The sequence below is a fragment of the Protopterus annectens genome, chromosome 6.part0 (genome assembly GCF_019279795.1).
Source record: "Protopterus annectens isolate FY-2018-M chromosome 6.part0, PAN1.0, whole genome shotgun sequence".
NCBI classification, from domain to species: Eukaryota; Metazoa; Chordata; order Ceratodontiformes; family Protopteridae; genus Protopterus; species Protopterus annectens.
In genome coordinates this window covers 189024039-189049473 of record NC_056737.1, presented here as the reverse complement: position 1 = coordinate 189049473, position 25435 = coordinate 189024039, and the positions used below count along the sequence as shown (strand labels likewise).

Here is a 25435-nt window from a genome sequence, read left to right as displayed (position 1 = left end):
AAACAAATATACAATGAAAGAACATGCTTTTTGAGTTCCAAGGTGGGGCTTTCCTTTAAAAACAATCAGAATTTAAATTTTGTATAATTGTATGTACACACACACACACACAAAGATGTGTGCACATATATATGTATCTATATGTGTGTGTGTGTGTATATATATATATATATATATATATATATATATATATATATATACACACACACATAAAATATATGTAGCATGCATAATAGCGTATGTGGGATGCAGTAGTGTGAATGCATCTAGAGAGAAATATGCATTAGATATCCTTGTAAGTAGTCACGCATGCACTGACATGGGCATGTATGTTTGTGTATACGTAACACACATGTATACAGTGTATGCACATAAATATTTGCCCACAGACTGGGAGTGTGCATGCATGTGTGTTTTATGTAATTGTCATAATCCTAATCAACCTCCTTTTTCCTAGTTTCTACCTGTCCCAAATCCTTTTCACTGTACTAGTTATTAGGTTCTACTATGGTTGATCTGATGTTGTCAGTCTTCATTCATTCTTGACGAATGGACTAAGTTTAATCTTCGGGACCAGCTTGGCTGTTATACAGCTCGCTCCAGCCAAAAAAATCTCAAGCTAAGACTCTACCTACCATCCCCCTGTCTTCATTATCTAAGATCTCATTTGCCACTCTCGCAGCAAGATGAGTCAACCATTGCTCTCAGCTAAGTCCTTTAAAATTCCTTTTCTCTTTCTCTCTCTCTATATATATATATATATATATATATATATATATATATATATATGTATATATATGTATATATATATATATATATATATATATATATATATGTATATATATATATATATATATATATATATATGTATGTATGTATATTTTCTATCTATGTCTTTATTGGCTTCCATGTGAGTGTCTGAATACTCTACCCTTTTGTCATTTGCTATTATTATCCCTCTCCATTTTTCAACCTCTAAGGGTACTTCTCTCTACTGTCATTGGTACCTTCTTCTCTCCGTTTCTAATTGCCATTTTGGTTTTCGGTAGATTTTTCCCATCTATCATTTGTGTGTGTGCATGTGCATGTGTATGTGTGTGTGTGTGTGTGTGTGTGTGTGTGTGTGTGTGTGTGTTAGCACTTGTTTCTCGTCAACGCAAAGTGGCAGAAAAACAAAAAGGCACTTCTGGGTTCAAACAATGCCAAGACTGTGGATGAAAGATGCTCAGTTCTGATGGGCATCTTTCCTGTGTTTATTTTGTAGGAGCTCCTCACCTAGATTTAAATTGTGACATCTGCCAGGCCTTTAGTCATCGGGCCTTGGTCAAGCTTCATAATAAGGTCATTTTAAAGGGCTTACTAAAGACCTCTTTCAGCAAAGCTTTGTCCAAGCCTGACTCTTTTAAATTTGACTCTTCCAAAAAGAAGAGCATCTCGGTGCCTGTATCTCCCACGGCACATGTAGCCCCAAAATATAAGACTCCAGTTCTGACTACCTCCTTGGAACTGAAAGCTAAGGTACCGAAACTGCAAGTTGAAGATTCCTCTGCACTTATTGCTACTACTACGGTGCCTCCGGCACCAGCATCGGCACTGGTGTCTTTGGTTTCTGATTCGGTGCTGACCTCTCCTATGGTCCCTCAGCTGGCTTTACCCACCATCTCGGTGCCTATACCAGAACAGGTTTTTCCCAGGACAAGGTATTCACCTTCTATAGACCTCTTTTTTGGGCCAGTTGCCCAGTCCCTTCCTGGAACGACCCGAGTCCCCTTCAGGTTTTTTAGTTCAATCCTCCAGGAGTCTCTCCGAGGTAGATGTCATGAGATTGGTGGATCAGCTGTTGGCAGGCAGAGGTATTCCTGCCCTTTCTCAGGCCCCCTCTCCCTCCTGTGGTTGGGGTATCTTCTCCAAGGACTCCTTCCCTGTTTCCTCCCCTGACTTCTGCCAGAGCTTTGGAGCCCAGCACTTCCATCCCCCGGTACTGGCTGTTCTGGTGCCATTAGGCATCCCTTCCTCAGCAGTGGATGTTGCTCTGACTTCTTTGGTTCCCTCCTCGGAACTGACAGATTCTTGGGACTGAGACTCCACTCCTCGTTCCAAGGGTCTCGGATCAGCTCTTGTTTTTAATGCGGAGCCAACCTTGGTTCTTGGGACTTAGTTGGTTGCAGGTCCTTCCCTGGCTCCTACCTCAAACGGCACACTGTCTGAGTGGAGTTTGACCTTGGGTCCGAGGTGGTCTTTCTCGGTTCTGGGCTCCCACTCCTCTTCAGGGAGCCCTACCTTCGAGGTTATGGAGAGAGCCTTATTCTCTGCACACTCTCAGCTGGTTTCTCCTGCATTGGAGTGTCATATTGCCATATCTCCTGGCTCAGAGCTGACACCAATTCCTATAACAGGACAGCGAGCAGCGATGCTTCAAGTTACCTCTGTACAGGGCCTCTCTTCTTTGGAGTCTTCCTCAGAGACCCCCCCTCCCTTAAGAAGACGTGCAAGAGGAAGCACCTAGATTCCCCAGAAGAATCTGCCACCAATGACATGGATTTCGATGAAGGGGAAGGTTCCTCCTGGTCACGTCCTGAAGATTTCTCCTTTGTAGACATCCTAGAGATTCTCAAGTAGAAGGGTAACTTTAAGCCCCTAAACCTGACCTCAGAGGAATCTGTGTAATTGCGAGAGTTTGATGCTTGACCATCTACTTCCTGGGTGACCCCACCTGCTGATGATCTTATTAAGCTGAAAGCTTGGAAGGCCCCTGACTCCATAGAGCATATTCACCAGAGACCAGACAAAATGTTATGCCTCCTGAAGACTGCCAATATTGGGTCAAGAGTTTAGCAGTAGATGCCATGGTGGTGGTGGCTGCCACCAAAAAAGAACTCACCGATGAGAGTTCTACTCTCATTTGTTCATAAGTTTTATTTAATATGTAGACAGTACTAATTTTATTTTTCTCACAGTGATTCTTACTGAAATGCTTGTGTTGTTCTTTCTGAACCTGTATCTACTAGAAAACTGTATTGAATACTTCTTTGTATAGACTGACTAGATTATGTGTATTCTGCATCTTACTGTATGTATACTATTGTACTATCTAATTATTGTATTTTGCTTATATTTCTGTGGAGCTTTACTCCCTGGGCCTCTGCTGAAAATGGGTATCTGGTCCAGTCAGACTTTCCTGGCAAACAAATGTAAATAAATAATGTCCGTCCTCCTAATGGGAGTCTAGGACAATGGACAGATTTGGAAAGTGGGTCTATGCTTCATCAACCTTCACACTCAGGTCTGTAAACTTCATGGCATATTTTACTAGACTCCAGAAAGACCTGATATATCAGATACTGTTGCGGGGGCAGTGTCTGACAAGGTGCCGGACAAGGTCACCTCTCAGCTAGCCATCCTGGAGTCTGTATCGAACTTGTTCATGTGGCTCATTGCACACGCAGCCGAAGGCACAAGCAGAGCATCGGGTTCCAGCGTTGCCATAAGGAGCCAAGCCTGGATGCACTTGTGTGAATTCACGGAGCCCTTCATGTCTTCTTTCATCAGTGCTCCTTTTGATGGATCATCTTTGTTCTGCCCCAAGGTGAAGGATACAGTAGCCAAGTGTGAGAAGGATGGAAAGACCCTGTCTGCTATGTGCATTCATTTTTCTATTCCTCAGTGATCCTACTCCAGGAGTCAGAGGAGAGCAAAGATGTGGTTCAAAAAGTCCCAGGGGCCTTTCTAGGAGACGTGGTGGCGGCTCCCCTCAGGACAGAGGGGGGGGAGTTCAGATGGAAGACTCCAACTGTGAGGCAGAGATGGCCTATGAAACCAGGGTTCCAGAGACTCTTTCTCTGGACAGCCCTACCAGTGCTTCTGAAAGCAGGCCCATTTGCTTACCTCTGGAAGCAGTTGGGGGATTACTCGACAGCCTGGCGACAACCTCCGATACTTGGGTGCAGAGAATCATTTCCTTAGGCTATTACATCCCCTTCATCCTTTTCCCGAGATCACTGAGAAAAACCCTGAATGTTCCACCCAATAAGGGAGATCAATCAGCCATAGAAGTTCAAAAGCTGCTAGAAAAAAAGAGTCATCCAAGAAGTCCTGCTAGACAAGATAGGATCCAGATTTTACTTCAGGTTCTTTTTAGTGCCAAAGAAGATGGGGGATTGGAGATCGATACTGGACCTCAGCCTTCTGAACAAGTTTGTTCAGCAAACAAAATTCTGGATGGTCACAGTTCAGTCTCTTCTCCCCTTTCTAGGGGAAAACAATTGGATTTGCTCTGTAGACCTTCAAGATGCTTATTACCACATAAAGATGGGCAAATGCTCAAGAAGGTATCTCCGCTTTCGGCTAGGGTCCAGTCATTATCAGTTCAGAGGGCTGCCCTTTGGTCTCACAACAGCCCCCAGAGTGTTGACCAAATGCATGGCAGTAGTCACGGGTCATGTGAGACTACACAGATTCCGGGTGTTTCCTCATCTAGACAACTGGTTCTCAGCACCCCCACCAAGCATGTACTGCTTCAAGCCACAGACTTCATCATACACTTGTTCAGTGCCATGGGCATAACAGTCAACATAGAGAAGTCACAGCTGTCTCCCACTTAGGACCTAGAATTCACAGGAGCCTGCCTCAACAAAGCTTCATGTGTAGGCTCTCTACCTTTACACAGGCTTCAAAAGATAAGGTTTCACATACAGCTCATTTTATTGAAAAACTCTACTTGTCCTTCAAGCCCTAGGATCTATGGCAGCAGCCATCACCCTGGCTCCCTTGGCAAGATTTCACATGAGGATACTTTAGTGGCTTCTGGCCTCCCAATGGTCTATCCTGTCTCATCGATGACTCGCCCAATTTTAGTAACAGGACAGATCTTTCCTGGTGGATGCAGTCAGTAACAGGACAGCTCTATCCTGGTGGATGCAGTCAGAAGAAATCCTAATGGGCCATCCCTTTGTTTCCCCACAACCCAAGGCCATATTGACCACAGACACCTCCCAGATGGGGTGGGGTAGCATTATCTAGGAAGAACAGTCCAAGGTGCTTGGTCTCCACAAGAGGCCAAATTGCACATCAGTGTCCTGGAGACGAGAGCAGTGCTTCTAGTGTTGCAAGCCTTTCAGTCTGCTCTTTCTGTAGGAACAGTTGCGATCCAGTCAGACAACATGTCAGTGGTTTGGCACGTCAACAGACAGGGTGGAGCCAAACACTACTCCCTTTGCCGGGAAGCTGTCAGAGTGTGGCAGTGGGCGATATCTTCCAACCACTTCCTTGTGGCAATGCATATCCTGGGGAGTTCCAACTTGATAGCAGACAAGCAGAGCAGACACATTCTACTGCCTCATGAGTGGTCTCTTAATTTCCAAGTGACAAAGGAAATCTTTCATCGATGGGGCCAGCCTTGCTGCGATCTCTTTCCCTCTCCAACTAACAACAAGTGCAGCAGCTACTTTGCCCTAATCCCCTGTCAGGGGGATTCCCCAAGAGATGCTTTCCTTCTCAGTTGGCCCTCGGGTCATCTTTATGCGTTTCCTCCATTTCCAGTCATACCCCTCTTCCTAAAAAAAGCCCAAAGATTGCAAAGCAGTGATTCTCATTGCCCCTTCTGGCCCAGACAAATTTGGTTCCCCTTTCTTTGGCCTCACTTGATTCACCATCTGTGGATTCTGGACTCGGCCCCAGACCTGCTGTCTTACCCGTAGGGATTGGTGCATCCCCATCTATGCTGTCTCAAGCTCACAGCTTGGTTCCTCCAATTCTGTTCGTCACTAGGCAGAACAATATGACTTCCCCAATGCAAAAAAAAATTCTGGCTTCCCATAGACCTTCCACCAGGAAACTCTGTTCCAGTAAATGAAAGAGATTTTCAAATTGGGCTTTTGAAAACAATTTAGACCCCTTTTTGGCACCTGTTGAAAAGTTTTGGAATTTTTAGCCAGCCCTTTTGATCAAGGAGCTTCTATACCACCATTAGAGTTCAGTTAGCAGCCATTTCTTATTTTCACAATGGATACGACGACCATTCCTTAATTTCCCATCGCCTGTGAAAGGTTTTTCTCAAAGGTACCTTACTTCTAAAACCTCCATTCAAAGATCCCTTAGCTCCGTCAGATCTAACCTTGGTTTTGCAATCTTTAGTATTACCTCCCTTTGATCCAGTGGCCACTTGCCATCTTAAATTCCTTTCCTGGAAAACTCTTTTTCTAATAGCCATCATTTCCACCAGAAGAGTCTCTGAGATCCGGGCATTATGTGCAAAACCCCTGTATATCATTTTTCATAAAGACAGGGTGTCATTGAGAACTAACCCATCCTTTCTTCCTAAGGTGGTCTCTGAATCCAGTATTAACCAAACTATTGAGTTACCAGTTTTCTTCCCCGAATTTTCCAACAAAGGTGAATATTGCTTACACTTACTGGATATACATAGGCAACTACATTTTTACCTGAACAAGACTAAAGAGTCTAGGAAATCAGATCAGTTGTTTATTTCCTTTTCTGGTCCAACAGTGGGACAAGCTGTATCAAAAGTGACCTTATGTAAATGGCTGAGAGATTGTGTTACCTTTATTTATGCACATAACAAAAAAAAAAAATTACCTGCATTTGTTAATGCGCTTTCAACCAGATCAGGTGCCACATCAGCAGTTTTTCATTCAAAAGCTTCTATGGATGAAATTTGTGCAGCTGCAACTTGGACTACACCTCATACCTTTATCACTCATTACAAATTTGAAGTAGTCTCCAGGGGAAGAGCATCCTTTGGCTCTATGGTTCTCAGGAATGTCCTTCTATAAGGCCACCCAGGGACTGAAGTAGCTAGGGACTGTGTCCCATTCATCAAGAATGAACAAAGATTGACAACATCAGATAAAGAAATTATGTGCTCACCATAACATTCCATCTGTGTTGTCGATCTTCGTTCATTCTTGATATCCCACCCACCTTCCCCCGCATGTAGATTTCTGGGGGATCAAACCTTTGTCCTGGGTTTCCATGGGGTTGTTTCCTTGGACATTTCTTCTGCTTATAATTCCTGTGTATATTCTTGTTATGATCTGCAAACACGATCTGAAGTAATGGAGAGAGGAGGGGTTGTGGGTAGAGTCCTAGCTCAAGAGTTTTTTGGCTGGTGCGAGCTGTAAAATGGCCAAGCCTGTTCCGAAGATCGGAAACTAGTCCCATTCATCAAGAATGAAAAAAGATTGACAACACAGCTGGAACGTTGTGGTGAGTACTTAACTTCTTTTTCCATTCCAAAATTTGTATGTTTATTATGTTTTTATACTGTCATAGGAAAGCAGAAGTGATGCAAATATAATTAGCACCCCGCCCTTTTCTTCAGTGAAGCCACAAATCATTCACTGTGTGATTCCTAGTTATTTAGAGAACATTTACATATTACAGCACTGTGAGTTGTGCAGTATTGGTGCACACAGTCTGATATTTATAATAAAGTTAGCATAGTAGAGTTAAGCATTAATGTATACATTCTAGTAAGTGATATTTAATGTTTTATTTATTCACTGTCACACCTTGGCTATGTGTTGTACTTGCAGTCTTTGTCAAATATCTTTGTAGCAGCTTTTTTTTTCTTTGTAATGGTGAGTGCATTTATTACTTGTTATTATCTTTGCCATTGTAGCCCGGGTTGTGGCTGAAAAGGGTCCTGGGACCAGTTCACTTTCCTGGATAATAAAGTATAAATAAATACAAAGTAGAAAAAAAGGGGGTGAGCATGACTGAAATAATTATGAAACTGGTAAAGCACTTTCTAATTTTGCATCATTCATGAGAGAGAGAAAAAAAATTCCCACTGAAAGAATTGGGAAGTAGCAGACAGACTTATTTTGGAGTCCAGTCCTTTCCTGTAGCAGTTGTCACCTGCACATGATACAGCAAGGATCATTTACTGCAGTGAGAGTTTTCACATCTCAGGATGAGTGTGTAGAGGAAGGTCTGTTAGTTTCTTTACAACTACTAAAGAATCCCTTTACAAAAGCCTGCTATTTACTTTCTTTCTTTTGCAGGAAGTAGCACATATCTATTTATAGCATAGAACAAGCTCTGGCAGACACATGCATGAGTCTCACTCGGGGAAAGATAGAAGCAGCTCAGTTACAGAAGGAGTGTTAGATGACAGTGCTTCACACTTTTGCCATTCTATCTTAATGGCATTAGAAAACAACACCACTTCCTTATGTCTAGTATCGCTCATATGAATAGGACTTGAAATGTGTTCTGGGAAGAAGGAATAAAAACAATAAAACAAGATCACATTTCCAAGACAAGCCCCATCAGCCACCATTTTGTGGAAAACACATTCAAATTGTTAAAAAAAAGCACCTGGAGGGATTTCGAGGTATTAACATTCTTCAGAAAATCAAAGATACAATGAAAAAAAAACATGTTTTTTTTATTTCCAAGGTGGAGTCTTCAATTAATTCAGATCGGGGGCAAAAGTAAGTCTGAGTAAATCCAGCTAGCCGCCTAACAGTTACTTGCAGTTAAGTGCTATGCTTGAACAATGTGTATTGCCAGCACTGCATTTGTTTTGTGAACAGTAGCATTATGTTCTGTGTTACAGACAGAGCCACTGCCTTTACATCTAAAACTTCACTAAACTGTTTTAAAGCATTCCAAGTGCAGGAAGTAGCCGGAGACTGAAGAGGAGGTTTCTGAGTTATATCCTTTCACAACTGTTTGGGATATTTCAATTTCTTCCACCATTGCTAGATTTTTAGGCTTTCTTTACAAAAGTAGTGTTGTTGTTAGCTGTTCCACATACAGTCCAGCACAAGGTGGAAGACAGTCTTCTGTAATTACTGATGATGGAAAAGAGTCTTCCTTAACCTTTTATGACAGAAGCTGCCTTCTTGTGAGAAATATTACATTGTGTAGGTATGGTAGCAGGGGATACTTAGTTTATACAATCTGCCTTTTAACTGAATTTAACATTCTACCTCCCTTCTAGTCCTGCTTTTTTTGGCTCCCTTTCTTCATTTATTCCATGCTATCCTGGATACCTGCTTTAATTACCACATACCCGTAGCTTGTTTAAAATTCTGTTTCTTGTGTCCACATCTTCTCTATACATTAAGTTGAAGATTATAGGATGACATTTTTAGTTTCTGCTGTCCACTGCCTCCAACACCCCAAAGCCCTTACTTTTCAATGTGACTCCTTCACAACTGCCCATGATCCTTTGCAGTTGTATCATGTCATAGCCTTCTTTTTCCTTTCTGTAGTGACACCAGCTCCTTCTCTTAAGTCCTTGGTCAAGTCCTTTCTGCCATTTGACACACACGCTTTTAGTGGCTTTCCTTTGGGATCCTACTAGAAGTCTGACATGCTGCCTATATGGCCACTAGAAATGCACACGGTACTAAAACTTTGGCCTTTTAGAGTTTGGACCAGTACTGCTTTGGTTCTGGTGTCTGTCTGCCTGATATGTAAGCCAGCATTCCTGTCACTGCTAAAGTCTCCCTCTCATTCTCCTGTTGGTGGTCCAGTTTAGGTGTGTTGAACATCTCCAGATGTTCATTATAAAGATCATTTCTTCATAAGATTAATAATGAGAATGGGGTTAAGCTGACAGCATAAATCAGTCCCTGGCTAGATCATTGTGCAAGTCAAACATCACTAAAACACGTTTGCAGTTTTTGCACCATGGCCTTTGTGTGTATGTGTGTGTGGGGGGGGGGGGGCTATAAAGGGAAAGCAGCCTTGTACTCTTCTCAGATGTTACTGGCTACTTGAAGTGAACTGTTGATCTACTAACTTGATTAATTCTTTAGTCATTTCACAAGGCTTAATTCTGTGACAGTATTTTGAAATTTTTCAGCTGATATTCTGAATTTACTATTTTTTTAGTCGTTATTCTAAATTGTGTTTTCTGATTGTGTGTATACTTATGATTTCCACAGAGAAGCTTACCTACAAGACCTGTTGATATTAGTATGCCCCCCAAAAAGTCTCTTCTATTTAGTGAAATTTACATGTCTAATCGTGAGTGCTGCAACACTTTAAAACTTTGGCAAAGAGAAGAAATGTGCTTGCATTTTTTTAAAACATACGGGACTTGATGTTGACTGCTTCTTCTTGTTCTGCTCACCATTCTATTTTTTCCAACAGTGTGAAAGCAGATGTAGTTTCCTATATAAGAAAAGCAAGGGTGGAGAATACTCTGGACATAAAAATAGTTAAAAAAAGTTAAAAAAAAAAAAGTGACAGAGGATTTCTGTGGGGCAGGTAATCACTACCAAGAGTCCCAGACCTGAATTGCTGAGTCAGCTTCCTGATTCTTCAGCAGCTGTTCAGACTAGATCACCCAATCCACTCAGGAGTGCATTCTTAAGTCCTCTGTTTTCCCTTTCTGTCCCAGTCATTCAGCAAGGGATTCCATGAGATGAGTTGGTTAGGCAGGCCACTTTGCTAGCAAGTATAGTAGCAGCCAAAATTACACCTGAAAAACTGGCTCTTCTGATTGCAAGGTCTTTTTCTACTTGGATGTCATATGCAGATATTATGGGTCTATATTGAATCACAGAACACTTAGAAAAGCGAATGCTGATTCATCGACCGCATGTAAGCGAAAGCTTACAATCTTGAACACTCAGAACAGCGATTTTTTTTCCCAGGGGAAAAAATCGCTGTTCCGAGAACCACACACACCACAAACTATTTCTAATGTGGGGGGCTGTGCCCTCCACACCCCCCCCCACTTAAATATACCAACTCTGAGACTGCAGTGCAGTAACAAAGAAGGCAAAATACCGAAGGCGGTCAAGTGATTTCTTTCCCAGGGAAAGAATTCACTTATATGCCGCTTCAGTATTTTGCCGTTTTGCTCTATAAAGTTTGATCAAGATGCTTTCGAAAGAATGCGTCTTCGATCAGCTAATAGGGAATCAGATATTACCATGACTATGTGTCTGTTCAGTGATGTATATCTATGTGCTTATAAATGTGTGCATACAGACAGGTGCTTGATTCTATATTAACATCCAGCTTTATGTAGAGGATATGATAGCCCCATGACAAGTTCTGGAGTGCTCAGGAACAGATGCCGTTTCCCCAGACATATTGATCACTACTTGTGTTTTTGATTATGCTGAGAAATGTTTTAAAGTGACTCTCTTAGACCTAAAAGTAGACCCAGTAGTCAGGGGTTTGGGAACATATGTAGACAGTAACTTGGCCTTTGACCCTCTTATGTCTGTGAAAATCATTCTTTGTTGCACAACTTAAAAAAAGGGTATGGCATCTAGGTCTAAGGATGTCATTGTTCTGCTGTACTCCGCCCTTAATCAGACCAGTCAGTGAATACAACACCCCTGTCTGTATTTACCTGACTAGGCTTATACAACAGATGGCACTTCCATAGGAGTTCCTCACAAAAATAATACAGGGTGTTAATAACATGTCTTACACAGATCGCCTCAAAGCTCTGTCCCTGTATTCTGTCTCCTACACACTGCTGAGAAGCAATCTGTACATGTCCTACAAGGCATCCTCTGATCCCACTCTGATGGACCTACTACATATTTGCAAAACAGTCAGAATTACCGGGTCTAGGGACCTAAACCTCATCTGTGACATAAGTAGGACATGGAGGAATAGACATGTGTCTCTGAGACTGCCCCTTCTCTGGAACAGACTTCCCATCCATGTGAAACGGAGCTTTACTCTGACCCAATTCATGTGTAACTTGGACCAGTGGTTGGGAAATCAGAAATTTACCACTGGTCTGGCACCTATGTCCCTAATAGAGAGAAGCAGCCTGTAAATGCTTGACCACCCAAGCCCAAGTCTACATATACCCCTTAAAATAACCTTGGATAAAAAAAAATGTCAAATGTAGTTGGGAAGTATGGCTTATAAAGGCTCCTGAGGTCATTAGCCTAGTTTACACCTGTGAATCTATGTGGTGTTCCATTTGTCAACAAGCATAAACATTCTGTCTCTGCAGTTTCCTTCATTAAAAGAAAAAGTGCTGGTCCTCCAGTATATACGTTTATAAGGATGAAGAGTCTTAACAAACATGCTGAAACAAAGTTTTAATGTCATATAGGTCATGACATGGATTCAAATGGGGATGACTTCCTGCCTTCTGATTCTCCCCCAGAGGATATTTTTCTGTGGTGATACATTGACTCATATGAAAGATCACTTTAAGTAGTTATCCTGAATGGTTAAGTATCTCCCATACTGCGATATGCTAAACTGCTGAAACTCCCAGAGCCCAAGACACTGACCATCCTGCTAGTTATGGAATCTTTAGAGGATGGTTTTACATAGACTAATTCACAGCAGCCTACCCCTAAATCAGCCTAAAAGTTTTTATAGGGTTTAGTAGAAACAGGACAGATTTCTGTAGGAAAATTCATGTGGGAGTTCAGCCTGTCTTATATAGTTACACTTAAAGGATACAAAGATATAGTAGCTCTTCCTAGTAATAAAGAAAGGAGATACTCACAGATTTGAAAGTGGATTTATATATCTGCTACAATGGAAATTAAATCCATAGACTTCGAAACTCATTAGTGTGTGTAAACTTCCAAACTCATGTGCAGCAATTAGAGTGCAAAATTAATAAAGAGAAGTAGAACTTGTCTGAGTGAATACAGGGTCCAGTCCGAAAAAGAATAAAGTATTAAATTAGTTCATAGAGCAGGTAAGGTAGACATTCATATAACTGTCCATTAGTGTTCTCTGGATTCTAATTTTAAGTTATATGCATCAGCAACTCTCTCAGTCAGTCATGCCTGGTTGAGAACACACACTTTCCCAGATGTTTAGGCTCAGCTGTTGAACATCCCACTAGATGGATGTTTTCCCTTTTATCCTTCTTTTGAAAGCTTTTAAAGAAGTTGGCGAAAAAAGCAAAAGAGATGTTTAATTTCTGATCCATACATGCTAAAGAAATTTTATATCTAAATCTTGGCTCTGGCCCTTCTCTAGAGGGAAAACTATGACCCAACGTTATAAACAGGGGAAGCATCAGATCCAACAGTACAGAGGGATGAATTAATAACAGCAGTCTTCCCAGGAGGAGTCCCTCTTTAATTCCATTTTGTGGGATTGACTTGTTTGACATGGAGCTGGACACACTACATTGATGAAAGTTACTGACTTGCAAAAAGTACTCAAACACCAAGCTTTTGCAGGCTGGATGAAGACAGCATATTATCCAGGCTAGGGATGGCATGCATTGTCTGATCTTGTCAGCTGGCAGTATTCTTTGTAGCTTTTTTATGCCTGAGGATGATTTTGTTGCAGTGAATTTTGAGGTACCAGTGGCTGCAGATTCATCATGTTCTCATGAATTCTTATGCTGCTCCTGCTGCTGTAAAACCCTTATGTCTGCACTGTAAAGTAGTGGATATTTTATATGATGACAGTGGATAGTTTACAAGTGAGATGAAAAAGCCATTTTAGTTCTAACACAGTCCAGGGAAGTGGTTCTCCCATGGAAAGATGTCTTGACATTTTGGTCATTTGGAGCTGTGGTCAAGTCTTGCCCACGTATCAGTCATTTGGAGTGGTGAGTAATTCTTGCCACGCATCAGTCATTTGGAGATGTGGTCAGTCCTTGTGGCCTTGAAGCTACTTTAGGGAAAACTCTCCGGGTTTACCCTTATTACACTAAAACCAGTCTGTTGTGTGGTACTTAAACAGGCAAGGGGGCACAGTTTTATTGTCCTTGTGCAGAAAGGAAGTGTAAATGTGATTGTGAGTCTCAGGTAGGGGCACCACTCACTTAACATTTCTCATCCCAGGGAAAATTAGCATGCTAACTGATGGTTTGAGATACTTTTCCAGTCATTTCCTGGAGCCAAGGATTCAGGAGCCCTGCCTAATCCAGGCGGGGGGCATGCTTTCACTTAGTGAAGGGGAGGTTCTTGTATACCTTTCCACCGTTCCTTCTGATTCTGTGCCCCATTAAATAATTTTATTGTACATATCATTTGTTAAACAGATAAGTCAGCTGCTTCATGATAACTTTTCAGTGAAGACCCAGGCCACAAGGAGTAGTGTAGGCAAAAAAAACAGCATGCTTTTGTGAGGTTGGAGGAAACTTGGAGTACCTAGAGCAGACACTGGGTGAGCGTTCAAACTCTACACAACAGCCAGAAGTCAAGACTGAACTGTGGACTCTGGAGCTGGAAGGCAGAGGTCTTAATAGTGAAAACCAATGTGCACTTCAGATAAAAGAAGAAAGATAAAAACTCTTATCTGTCTGTCCTTGTTGGCTAAGAGTAGAGTGGTTTTGGGATCTTGAGTGACTGATGTTACTGGAATCCAATCAGGTTCTACCTCATTGCTTGTTTCTTCTTTAGAACATTAGATCCTGATAAACCTCCTGGTTAGAGGTGAATGAAGCTGCCAGGAATCTGTCAAGGGGAAAAGGTTCTCCATGTAGGTGTGGGCAGAAGGGATAGGGTTGCCACCTGTCCCACTTTGCGAGGGACAGTCCCTCTTTAGGCAGTTGTGTCCTGCATAAAAATGGAAAAAATGGCAAATGTCCTGAAATTTGAGGACAGAATTATTTCCTATATTTTATGTAATAGTTGCATAAAACAATTATTCTGTATCTGAAACACCTAAATGTTTTAAGAAATAGAATAATCAACTAAAATGCTACAAGAATAAACTTTTATTTAGGCAAAAAAGTGAATTCCTGTCCTTTGTACTGGCCATGGGTATGTTTTCCCCTGCAAAATCGGATGTTTGTACCAAAAATGTCCCACTTTGGGCATTTGAAAGGTGGCAACCCTAAGAAGAGAGTCCTTTGCTGTTTCATTCACATAGCATGCACATACTCTTGATTTATTTCAGGTACCTCTGTGACTTGGTCTCAAGTTAATTGGTAGTGAAGGTGGTTCTGCTCATCATGACCTTCTGTAGTTCAGGATTGTGACACATTTTCTGCTGGTCAAGCAGTTCCATAAAAAAAATCTGCATCTCCACCTGCCTTTGAAGAACCCCTTCTGTGCCCTGGGACTTGAATGTCATGATTGATTGGCTTTTCCATCTACTATTTCCACTAGTACGGAAGTTTTGCAGTTTGTCTGTTGAAAAATGTCTTTCCTGGTGGTCTTCACATCTGCTTGTAGGATCTCAGAGTCTGAAACCTTCAGTTTTAGGTAACCATATCTGACCTTAACTCCATGCTTCAGGCCTCTTCTCATGCCAGCCGACCCCTTCTTGGAAAATGCTGTCTGAAGTCACTACAGTACATCTGTGGTAGCTTCCAGTGAGTGCTTCAAAAGTATTATAGCTGTGTTTACTGTGCTAACTGTGTGATGTATTGTAACTAAGTTATATGGCTGAGTCATGGCTGTGAAGAGAGTCCTCATCAGGTTAACAAGTTAATAAATAGAAATTCTTCTTTGCAGACATCTGTGCCGCGCTCACTTTGTCATCAGTTCATACCTTTATAATGCATTGTTGCTTGGATTGTAACTCCTTACTTCACATCTCTTCTCAGGTACCTCAGTACTTCAGGAGTCACCCTTTGGAAATGTCTCTTGACTGCCACCTGGCTCTTTTGACCATTAAAGTTTTCAGGGTTTGTAATTCTTAGGATACTTCCCAGTCATGGATCTTTTGAAGAGGGAGCCCAATTGTTAAATTCATTTTTATCTTAATCAGTTGATACATGAGGGGAACAGTCACGATGGAGCACATATACTATCCCACTGTCCTTAGTATGGACAGCTCCTCCATGTAGTAGCTGCATTTGGAGTTTCCTGCAAGCTGCACAAGCATGCATCTTTATGTCCTTATAAAAGTTAGGTGCCAGATCATTTTTTTTTCTTTATTTGCAAGAACTATGCCTTTTCACTTGTTAGAGCAAATTGGTGTACTAAAGGACCAAGTCTAATCTCCACATGCAGTGAATGAGATCATAGAACATTGAATTCCCCTTAACACAAGGGATAATTAAAAATAAAGGAAAAAGTTAGGGTCCAAGAATGGGGCAACATTAAAGGAGAAGCACAGGCTGGATAAGAACAGTGGGAGAGAATTTTGTGAGGTGCTCAATATGTGGGGTATCTGTGACTCAGGAAACTTTGTAGTATCAGGAGCTGTGGGGTTTGCAGGAAAATGGGAAAAGATTTATGTTAAGAATGTTTGAGCTAGCAAAACAAGTAGGCTGGATAGTCACGTGAAGGGGAATAGAGTGGGATCAGGGACGAAATAACAAAATGTAGAGGAAGAGAAGAGATGCAGAGAAGTAGGAGGACATGGGCAGAAGTTGTCAGAGGAGATGCAGATAAATTGGGTAGCACATAGTAAGGAGAATGGAGAGGTGAGAGTATAGCCATAAAATGATGAGGACAAGGAAAAGTGGACCAAAGTGGAAAAAAACAGGTGCAGATATTTCTGATAAGTGATTAAGTGGAGAAAGAACCTGAGGTGGTCACTTAATATCTAACACAACAGCTAGAACAGGAAAGGAGTAGGCAAGAAGGACAGTGAACAATAAGAGAAGGACATTGGCAAAAAAAAACAGAACACTGAAGAGGTCTTGTAGGGAGAGCGCTTAAAGGATTGAAAAGGATTCCAGATAGGAGGGCTAATGGCAAGCTGCAGGAAGCAAATCGTTGAAAGCCATTGTGGGGGACAGAGAAGAGGAGTTTTGCGCTTGGATACTTAGTCGTCAGAGTGATTAAAAACCTGTCTTCCACTCCTGCTGATTGTTCAAACTGAGAAGACACTTTGGATTATTCAGAGCCTTCCTCCTGTCTGTTATGGACTCCTGAGTGCTGTCCCACAGGACTAGTCCTTTCACTGTGCACTAAAAGCTCTATGCATCTCTGTCCCTGTCTAGCCATCTCCTTCTGATCACCTGGGATACTTAAAGCCCACTTGGCCTGGCTGCTAGATAAAGCCCCTCTGCTGCTTTCCTTCTGGCCACTTTAAACAGAAGAATGCTTATTTACCTTTTAGGCCTTTCAGAGCAGTATGTTTTTCTTCTGAATATTGTCTCCATGGAGTTGTCACTTTCTTCAGCACTGCAAAGCACTGTGCTCTTCCATCTGCTTGTTTTTCTGCTTGCATTGTCTCCCCTGTTGCCTAGGCTACTTAAAACCCAGCTAGCCCTGATGCTTCTCTCTTGGGTAGACATTTTAAAGTCTTCTGCTCCTTTGCTGGCTACTCAACAGAGAGGGTGCTTATGTTCTACAGGACTATTAAACACTCACTGCTTTTCTCATGGTATCTCTTGAAAGTTTTGTCCATATGCCAAGAGGGTCATTGTTCCCCCGTTTGCTTGCTTTCTCTCACATGTTTAATTTGAAATGCACTTTAAATAAACTGATGCACCTTTTCTGCCGGGTTATTCAATGCCATCTTCTTCTGTTCTAAATATTTTCTTGCATTGCTCGTCTCTTACCTAAGCTTTAAGAAGTTCTGTCCTGTCTGTTTGCTCTTTACTGATTTTGTGTGCATACTGTTTTCAACCATTCTTGATGGTATCAGAATAAGGAACACAAACTGTAGAGATGATTCAGTCAGAAGATGCATATTGTTAGATGCAGAGATGTGATTCAAAATAAAAGTCTGTGCATGTATTTTACATACAGTTTGTAGTATTCTACATGTAATTAATCCTGTCATGACAAATACAGTTAGTCATATGTGGTTTCCTTTCTTCATTGTCACAGGTAACTTGTAGTGATGAAGGTATGCTGAATGATACAGACGTTCTGCACTCTGCTTGTCAGTGTGAAGCCTTGCAAAAGGAAGTAAAGGGACTGAGACTGTCAGTGTTTCAGCTCGAGGAGCATCAGCAGAAGCTGCAAGAAGAAAACAGCTGTCTCAGGATAGAGCTCCAAAGGCTGGCAAATGAAGTTGAAGAGATGAAACAGGTAACAATTTTTTTTGTTTGTTTTTTTTGTATTGTATTAAATTTGGAATGTGCAGCTCAAACAGGCCCATTTTCAGTGGTGTTCCAGAAGGAAAGGCTCCAGTACAAGTAAAAGACAGCATAAGTTACAATCCTGTGGTTAAGAAAATTGTACATAGTGATTACATATGAAAATCACAGTGAACATCACAGTGCTGTTTCTGATGCAAAATCTTATTTACACTAGTTACAGCACAAGTAAAGGGGTGATGTAATTTGCAGTAACTAATTGTGTACTTATGAAACTTTAATTTCATATCATTTGTACAAACATTGTTTACATTGTGAGTTGTCACTAAAAGTACAAATGGGTGCTTCCATTTCATCCGATGCCTCATTGTTCTTCCTCTTACAAAGGCAACAGTGATAGGCCTAATTGGTATGTGCATTTTAATTGGTCCCTTTTTGTACTAGCACAATTCAGAAGCAGTGTGTATAACTTATGATACTAATTTGACAACCTTCAAAGCTTTTTTATTTTTTCTTGGGGGGGGGGGTATCCTTCCTTGCCTGTCAACCATCAAACCTCAGGTTGCCTGGGATTTAGTCAGAGCCTCATCCCTTTTTGCCGTCTGTACAAGTTAGCTTCATAGCATTTTTGATAGGAAAGTTTGGGTTATCACATCTTGACAGACCCATCTGAGGAGCAAAATAGTTTAAGGATGAAGAGGTATCATAAAAGGCATAGGAGGTAGTAATCATTTTACCAGGACCTTATTGAGTATGGTGGCGAGACAATCAAGATAGGAGCAATATAGGAGAGACATTTAGTAGGAATGCATTTGCAAACACTATGTTGGTTTGCCACAAGAGTGGCATTATCAAGCACTCTTCATAGCTGACAGGTTGGACTCTGCAAAGTTCTTCGTTAAACCTGCATTTTCCAGTAGTGTATTGTTGCAAGGTGAAGTACCATGCAAATTAGTGTAGAGAAGTGACCTAAGGATGGCCTGCTACTTTACGAAGCTTAATTAGCAGTTTTACAGAACTTAATTCAAGTATAACTTGTTGATGCAAAAAGGTTAACTAAAAATTACTTAGAGAAGTGTTTGTCTAAAATAACTTTATGAGACAATCTAAGTTTACCTGAGACTAGCATCAGAGCTTACTTTTCAAGCCTGCACAGTTCACATGGATGCCATACACCTTCTGTCTTTATGTATTTATTTTCCTTTGCTAACTGGGTAAATTGACTGGCTTGCCAACTACCTTCCCTTTTCAGCCATGACCTCTGCCAGTTAAACAAAGACAAGTGAATAAGATAGACATCAGAACACAGACATTGGTACCAGTATAGGAATACAGCAAGCTGCAGAATATAAGCATCACTAACAGACATCAGAATGTGAACATTGCTGCATGTATCAAGAAGGCAACAAACAGAATAAATTTAATCCTCATTAATGCACAGTACCACTGTAAATTGGTCATTTTGTACAATAGGAATGTATGTTATATTAATATTAGCAGTATAGGAGAGGCACCATGTGGATATTAGATTCTACAAAGTCTAATGTGGAAAGAGGTTTAACAACAGTAATTTCCTTAGCGTGCTGTACTGCACACTGCACATGTGTATACATTAATATAATTAAGACACATTGAAAATATAAGTCCACAGGTTCAATTTAAAATTGCATCATCTTTGACTAAGACTTCAGAAAATCTTTTTGGCAAAATTACAAGTTGGTATGCACAAAAAACGAAATAATGGGACAAAGAATTGATAGATTTACAGGATAAAATTAATAACTTAAAATTAGATAGTCAAAAAGGAAATAGAAGACATACATAATGTAAACAGTAAATAGAAATTTTATAACATAAGTCTATGATAGAGTTAGAAAAAAAATAAAGTAAGTAATTATTTCATAAAACCCAAATCTATGCTTAAATTGGCTACTAAAACAAAAATGATTGTTAAATGTAACCACATCAAAGAATTATACTTTAGTAGTAGAAAGAAGGTTACTGAAATAGATGTTTTCAGGTTTCATTTTAATAAGATTAATCAACACAAAATGACAATGGATACAGAAGATCTAATTAAAACATTTATTAAAAAATAGACTGTCAGATGATAAAATAAAAATAACTGACAAGCCTATATAAATGTCTGAACTCAAAATTCAAATTAATAAATTAAAACCCAATATGGCACCTGGGAATGATGGTATAATACCTGAACTATACAAAATGATGACTAAGAATGCTTTGAGTATTTTACTAGAGGTATTTTCAATAATACGCTAAAGGACTTACAAAGGTACCACCATCCTGGAAATATATCCTAATATCCCCAGTTTTAAAACCTGACAAGGACTCAACACAGTGTTCTTCATATAGATCAATTTTATTATTAAATGTAGATTATAAAATATTCAAGCTCAATCTATGCCCCTAGAATAAAACCATTTCTTCCACTGTTGATAAACAATGATCAAACTGGGTTTATAATGAACAGGAACACCTATGATAATGTCAAAAGAATACTATCAATAATCGATTATAGTAATTCAAAAAAGAAATAACTTTAGTTAGTATGGATATCAGTAGTGCATTTGATTCAGTTAATTGGTAGTGCTTACTATTAGTACTGGAGACTTGTAATTTTACAAACAATTTCTTACAATTAATCAAACTTCTGTATGAGAACTCCTTTGCATACTTTAAGATAGGCTGATATACTTCCCAATCAATCATGATTACTAAATATATTAAACAGGGTTGTCCCTTGTCCCCATTGCTTTTTGCAGTGTTATGGAACCTTTTGCAAATTATATAATATCAAATGAAAACATCAAAGGCATACTAATAAATGATTTAATCCCCAAAACACAATTATTTGCAGATAACACCCTATTAACTTTAACTAATTGCAGTTCTTCTCTTATTGCAGTTTTCCAAGCAACAGAAATATTCCAGACAAAATTGGAACTCATTTTTGATAAGAATAAGGCTAAAATACTACCACTTAATTATAATATTAATAAAAGAGATAAGAAATTACATAAATATATTGTGAAAGATGGTAAAAATCACTTACTTTAAGAATAATCTTGTCTGATAATATTAAAGATATAACAACCCTTAACTTAAACTCTTAATAAATGGAATATTTTTTTCACTATGGAAAAGAGACTCTTTAATTAACATGATTATCCTTCCTAAAATTTTATGTATAATACAATCTTTAACCCTCCCATTCCCAAAAAATATAAGAGAGTATAAACCGTCACATTAGAGATTGGACATCATGTGGTATTGGTCTTGCAGATTTAGAATTATATTCCTTATCCTCAATTGTTAAGACAATAATTTCTTGGTTAAATAACAATTATAAGGCCAAATGGAAAAGATATTCAGGGAGATATTTGGTGTAAATCCAATATCAAAGTAAAATAGCTATTAATAAATTTCATTGACTAGTAAAAGACTATTATGCAGCAACAAAAACAACCCAGTTAACTCTTACTACATTAATACAGTAACAACTTTCTTTAAAAAATTCTTTTTCAGGATCCCTGAATATAAAACACAGATTTTATTTGTATTTCCAATTGACTGTACTCAAAATAGTATTAATACATGTAATTTAACAACAGTGGCTACATTTAAAGACAAAAACCTGTTATACTGGTATCAGTTACTAGGCAATGGGAAGTTACAAGATGTTGACCATATCATTAATATGTTTCAGCTAAGCAAAGGCATGTGATTAGAAATTTTAAATTGCAGACAATTAGTTGAACATAAAAGTAATCTAATGCAACCAGTCGTTAGAAATTCTTTCCCCACATTCATTCATTTACCAATTATTCTAATGCACCAGAATATAACTGAAAAGGGACTTCTATCTAAACTATATAAGGTACTTAAGAAATCAACAGTATGTCACAGAGAAAGCTATTGGGATTAATTTAGACTTGTTAGTGAAGATGATAAAAAACTAATACTCCAGTCTTCAAAACAAAGTACTTCATCCCTGAGGTGGAGGATATTCTCTTAGAAGTTCTTACATAGAACCTTTATCACACCACATAAAGTTGAACTGGTGTATAATAAAGACATAGGATGCTAAATGTTAAAGCTGACTGGCAGCATATGTTTTACAATTGTATAAAACTTAAAACATATTGGGATAATATGAATTCTGTATCTTACAGTCTGTTTTTAATGATAAATTTATGCTGATCAAATCTCTTACTTTATTTAATACACCTATTCCCACGTGTGTCACGAAAGTAAAATACGCTCTTTTATGGAGTGTTTTAATATTATCAAGAAAAGTCATCCCAAGAACTGGAAGACTCAGACTACTCCTACTATTAAGGGATTTGTACACTTGGCAACTGAAGTTTGTCATCTTGAACTTGTCACAATCAAGACAAGAACATCAAGAATCACCTCTTCATGTAATATATGGTTGAAATTCAAAGAAGTGCTGGATAAACAGACTTTAATAATTAACTAGCAACTACTCTTATCACACTTACACATTTCTTTTTCTGTTTAAAAAGCTTTGTTTTTATAGTAGACACCATTGTAAATACTTATTTTAGTTGTTTATTATTGTTCTTTTAGATATGTATATTTGTTTTATAATATTTTTATTGTCATATATTAATGTTTTGTTGTTAACATTTTCAATAAAGATAATTGAGAAAAAAATCTGAAGAATATTAACCCATCCCACTGTTGGCTATTGACTTTGGGTAGGTTGGTACTACGACTATTAGTGATATGGAGAGGAGGAGGGGTGACAAAGCTTCCCATTGAGAGTGCAGTTTAGGTTTGTTTATGCAGTTAATGGCAGAACTTTCTGAAAGGGACGCTGCCAGTTTGAGGAAAGACAGTTAGTGACGTTTTTGCTTTCTTCATCTCCCCTCCCTTCACACAAATTGCATAAATCTTCTGAAACTATGAGAAATTTGTTTTGTATTATGCGTTGATTTGTAAGAGTCTTAATCTTAGAACAATGATGTAAAGTTTATGAAGATTATAGTGACTGGTTCAAGCTGATATCCCTAACTTAGTCTAAACTAACTTGTTTGCAGCTAATTTGCTTCTACTTACAGCAGTTTTTGTCAACCTTTGGAAAGGATTCATCACTACAGCTGTTGGAGTCATCTTTACATTTATTTGTGTTTATGTCAAAGTGAGGTTATTCACCAGTCTTGTTCTATGGAGGATTTTGTTTTATAAGTTAATATTTTTGATATTAAAATGTATCAGTTTTGGAGGCCTCTTGATTCTGGAGAAAATAGGTTAAGACTTAATGACAGTATGGCAACATATTGAATACTGAGCCTGGTTCTTAAAGCTCTAAAGTGGAACGGAATTAGGCTAGTAGAAAGAGTGCAGTGCATTCTTATGTAAATTGTGAGGAGAATGGAGAATCTAATGTAATGAAAATAAGTTTAAACTCCTGGGCAGTGTTACACATGCACTAAAATGGAAAGGAACATCATACTTCAATGAGAGCTGTACCATTCCATGAATTATAACTGGAAGAGTACAGCCACCCCAGTACAACTCCCCAGATCTGTAAGTCTCAAAATGTGTCTGCATTTGTCAGCTATACTGTCATATTGCAATTGTTTGCACATTTTTTTCTCCCTTGCGGGGTATTTTTTTCTTTTCTTTTCTTTTTTTTATGGCAGAGCAGCCATGGAGTTAACTTATGCAGGTAAAGTGGGTGGCAGACGCCCACATATTATTTGCCCCTTACAAAAAATGCATTGTAATTAATGTCAATTGCAGTTTTGGTGAGATTGTTTTTTCAAAGAGTTTGACTGCTACCTTAGTGACCAGAATTAAGTACTGGGTGCATCCAGTTAAGTTACATGTCACTTCTAGAGGGCAAAAGGCGAAGATGAGTTTGAGAAGGATTGGAAAGTAGAGGGACACAAGTGGCAACTGAAAGAGGAATATCTTGACAGATTTGAAGAAACAGTATCTTACGATGATGGTGTTAGGATAAAGGAGTATATTACCTGAGGCAGTAGTGCATTACAAGCCAGCAGAAAGGTTTCACACTTGGACAGGTGAACAAGGAGATGTAGAGAAACTAATTGTAGTCCATTGATGTATTCAGTAGATTCAGGTCTGATTTCTTCCATCGGTCTTTTTTTCCCATCTTCGTTTTCATATGTAAAGTGAGACTTTTTAGTATTTTGGTGTTGGTAAAGAGAAATGTATATGGGAACAGTCAGGAAGCATGACGCATATCTGACTATTTTGCAGTGTTGTTGTAGAATTGATTGAGATCACCATTCCCTGTTGAGCTGTAGCCCTGTCAGTAAGTCATTTTGCCATTTGAGGTTTAAAAAAAAATACAGACATAAGTCTGTGACAGATTGTTGAGGTACATAGAAGCAGCATAGATGTGTTATTTTTTTAATACTTTTGTAGTTTGTCATCCACCACCTGTATTTACCCCATTCTTACCCTGCCGTTTTTTTTTTTAACAGCTTAAGCAGACTGTGGCCAAGCAAGATGAGATGATGCATTGGATACAGACACAGGTGACAAATGACTCTTAGAAAAGGCAGTTTTGTACTTCTATTAGAATGTGTTTATTTACAGAATTTTTGAAAACTGTTTTTTTTTCTAAAGGCGTGCTTACCATCAAAGTTAATGTGTAAATAAATTTCCTTTCCTGGGAATAGTTGTTTTCTTTTATATTCCCTCAGTGGTCATCAAAGAAATTTCAAAGTTCAGTCTTGGTGCAGTTATTCTTCAAGAGGGCAGACCTGTTGCCTGTGCATCTAGAACTCTTACCTAAACTGAGATGCAGTATGATCAAATTGAAATGGCACTTATGACAATTGTATTCGCATGTTCGAAGTTCCATGATTATATTTATGGCCAAGCAATCCAGATAGAAACTGACCATCAACTTCTATTCACTATTTTAAAGACGCCTATGCATTTCGCTTCAGTAAGACTACAAAGAATGATGCTCAAATTGCAAAAGTATAACTTCAAAATGATCTATACAAGGGATAAGCTTCTTAATCTGGCTGATACCTTATCCAGATCACCCAGAAATACAACGGAATAGTTTGATGCAGAAGAGTTTGACTTTGATGTCATGGAAGTGCGTAATTTTTCTTCCACGAGACTTGATGAGCTGAGAGATCATACAAAAACTGATACAATTTTGAAAAAGCTCAACCACATCATCAGTGTAGGATTGCTGTCAAAGCAGTCCTGTGTACCACCAGAAGTACAACCTTACTTTTCATACAGAGATGAAATGCTGATCGAAGATAGTATCATTTTCAAAGGTCCAAAAGTTGTTGTTCCTACTTCTTTACAACATGAATACATTCAGATTTTACATTGTGGTCCCCCAGGTTCTAATTCTACCAAAAGAAGGGCAAGAGGACTAGTATTTTGGTCTTCTCTAGTGAAAGTCATTGATAAAGTGCTTTCTTCTTGTTCAGTGTACAACAGTACTAAGCCACATTTGCAAAAAGAGCCACTTAAGCTAAGCCAAATTCCTGAACTACCTTGGTC

At 39.2% G+C, this 25435-nt stretch overlaps 1 protein-coding gene across 1 annotated transcript in view; it reads left to right on the top strand.

Annotated features, from left to right (window-relative positions):
* NEK9 (NIMA related kinase 9) overlaps nt 1-25435 on the top strand; it is a 1697515-nt gene that overhangs the window by 1603902 nt on the left and 68178 nt on the right. The window contains exons 21-22 of the mRNA XM_044073912.1: nt 17670-17873; nt 24385-24438. Coding sequence (XP_043929847.1) covers nt 17670-17873; nt 24385-24438 — 258 coding nt within the window. The remainder of the gene's footprint in view (nt 1-17669; nt 17874-24384; nt 24439-25435) is intronic.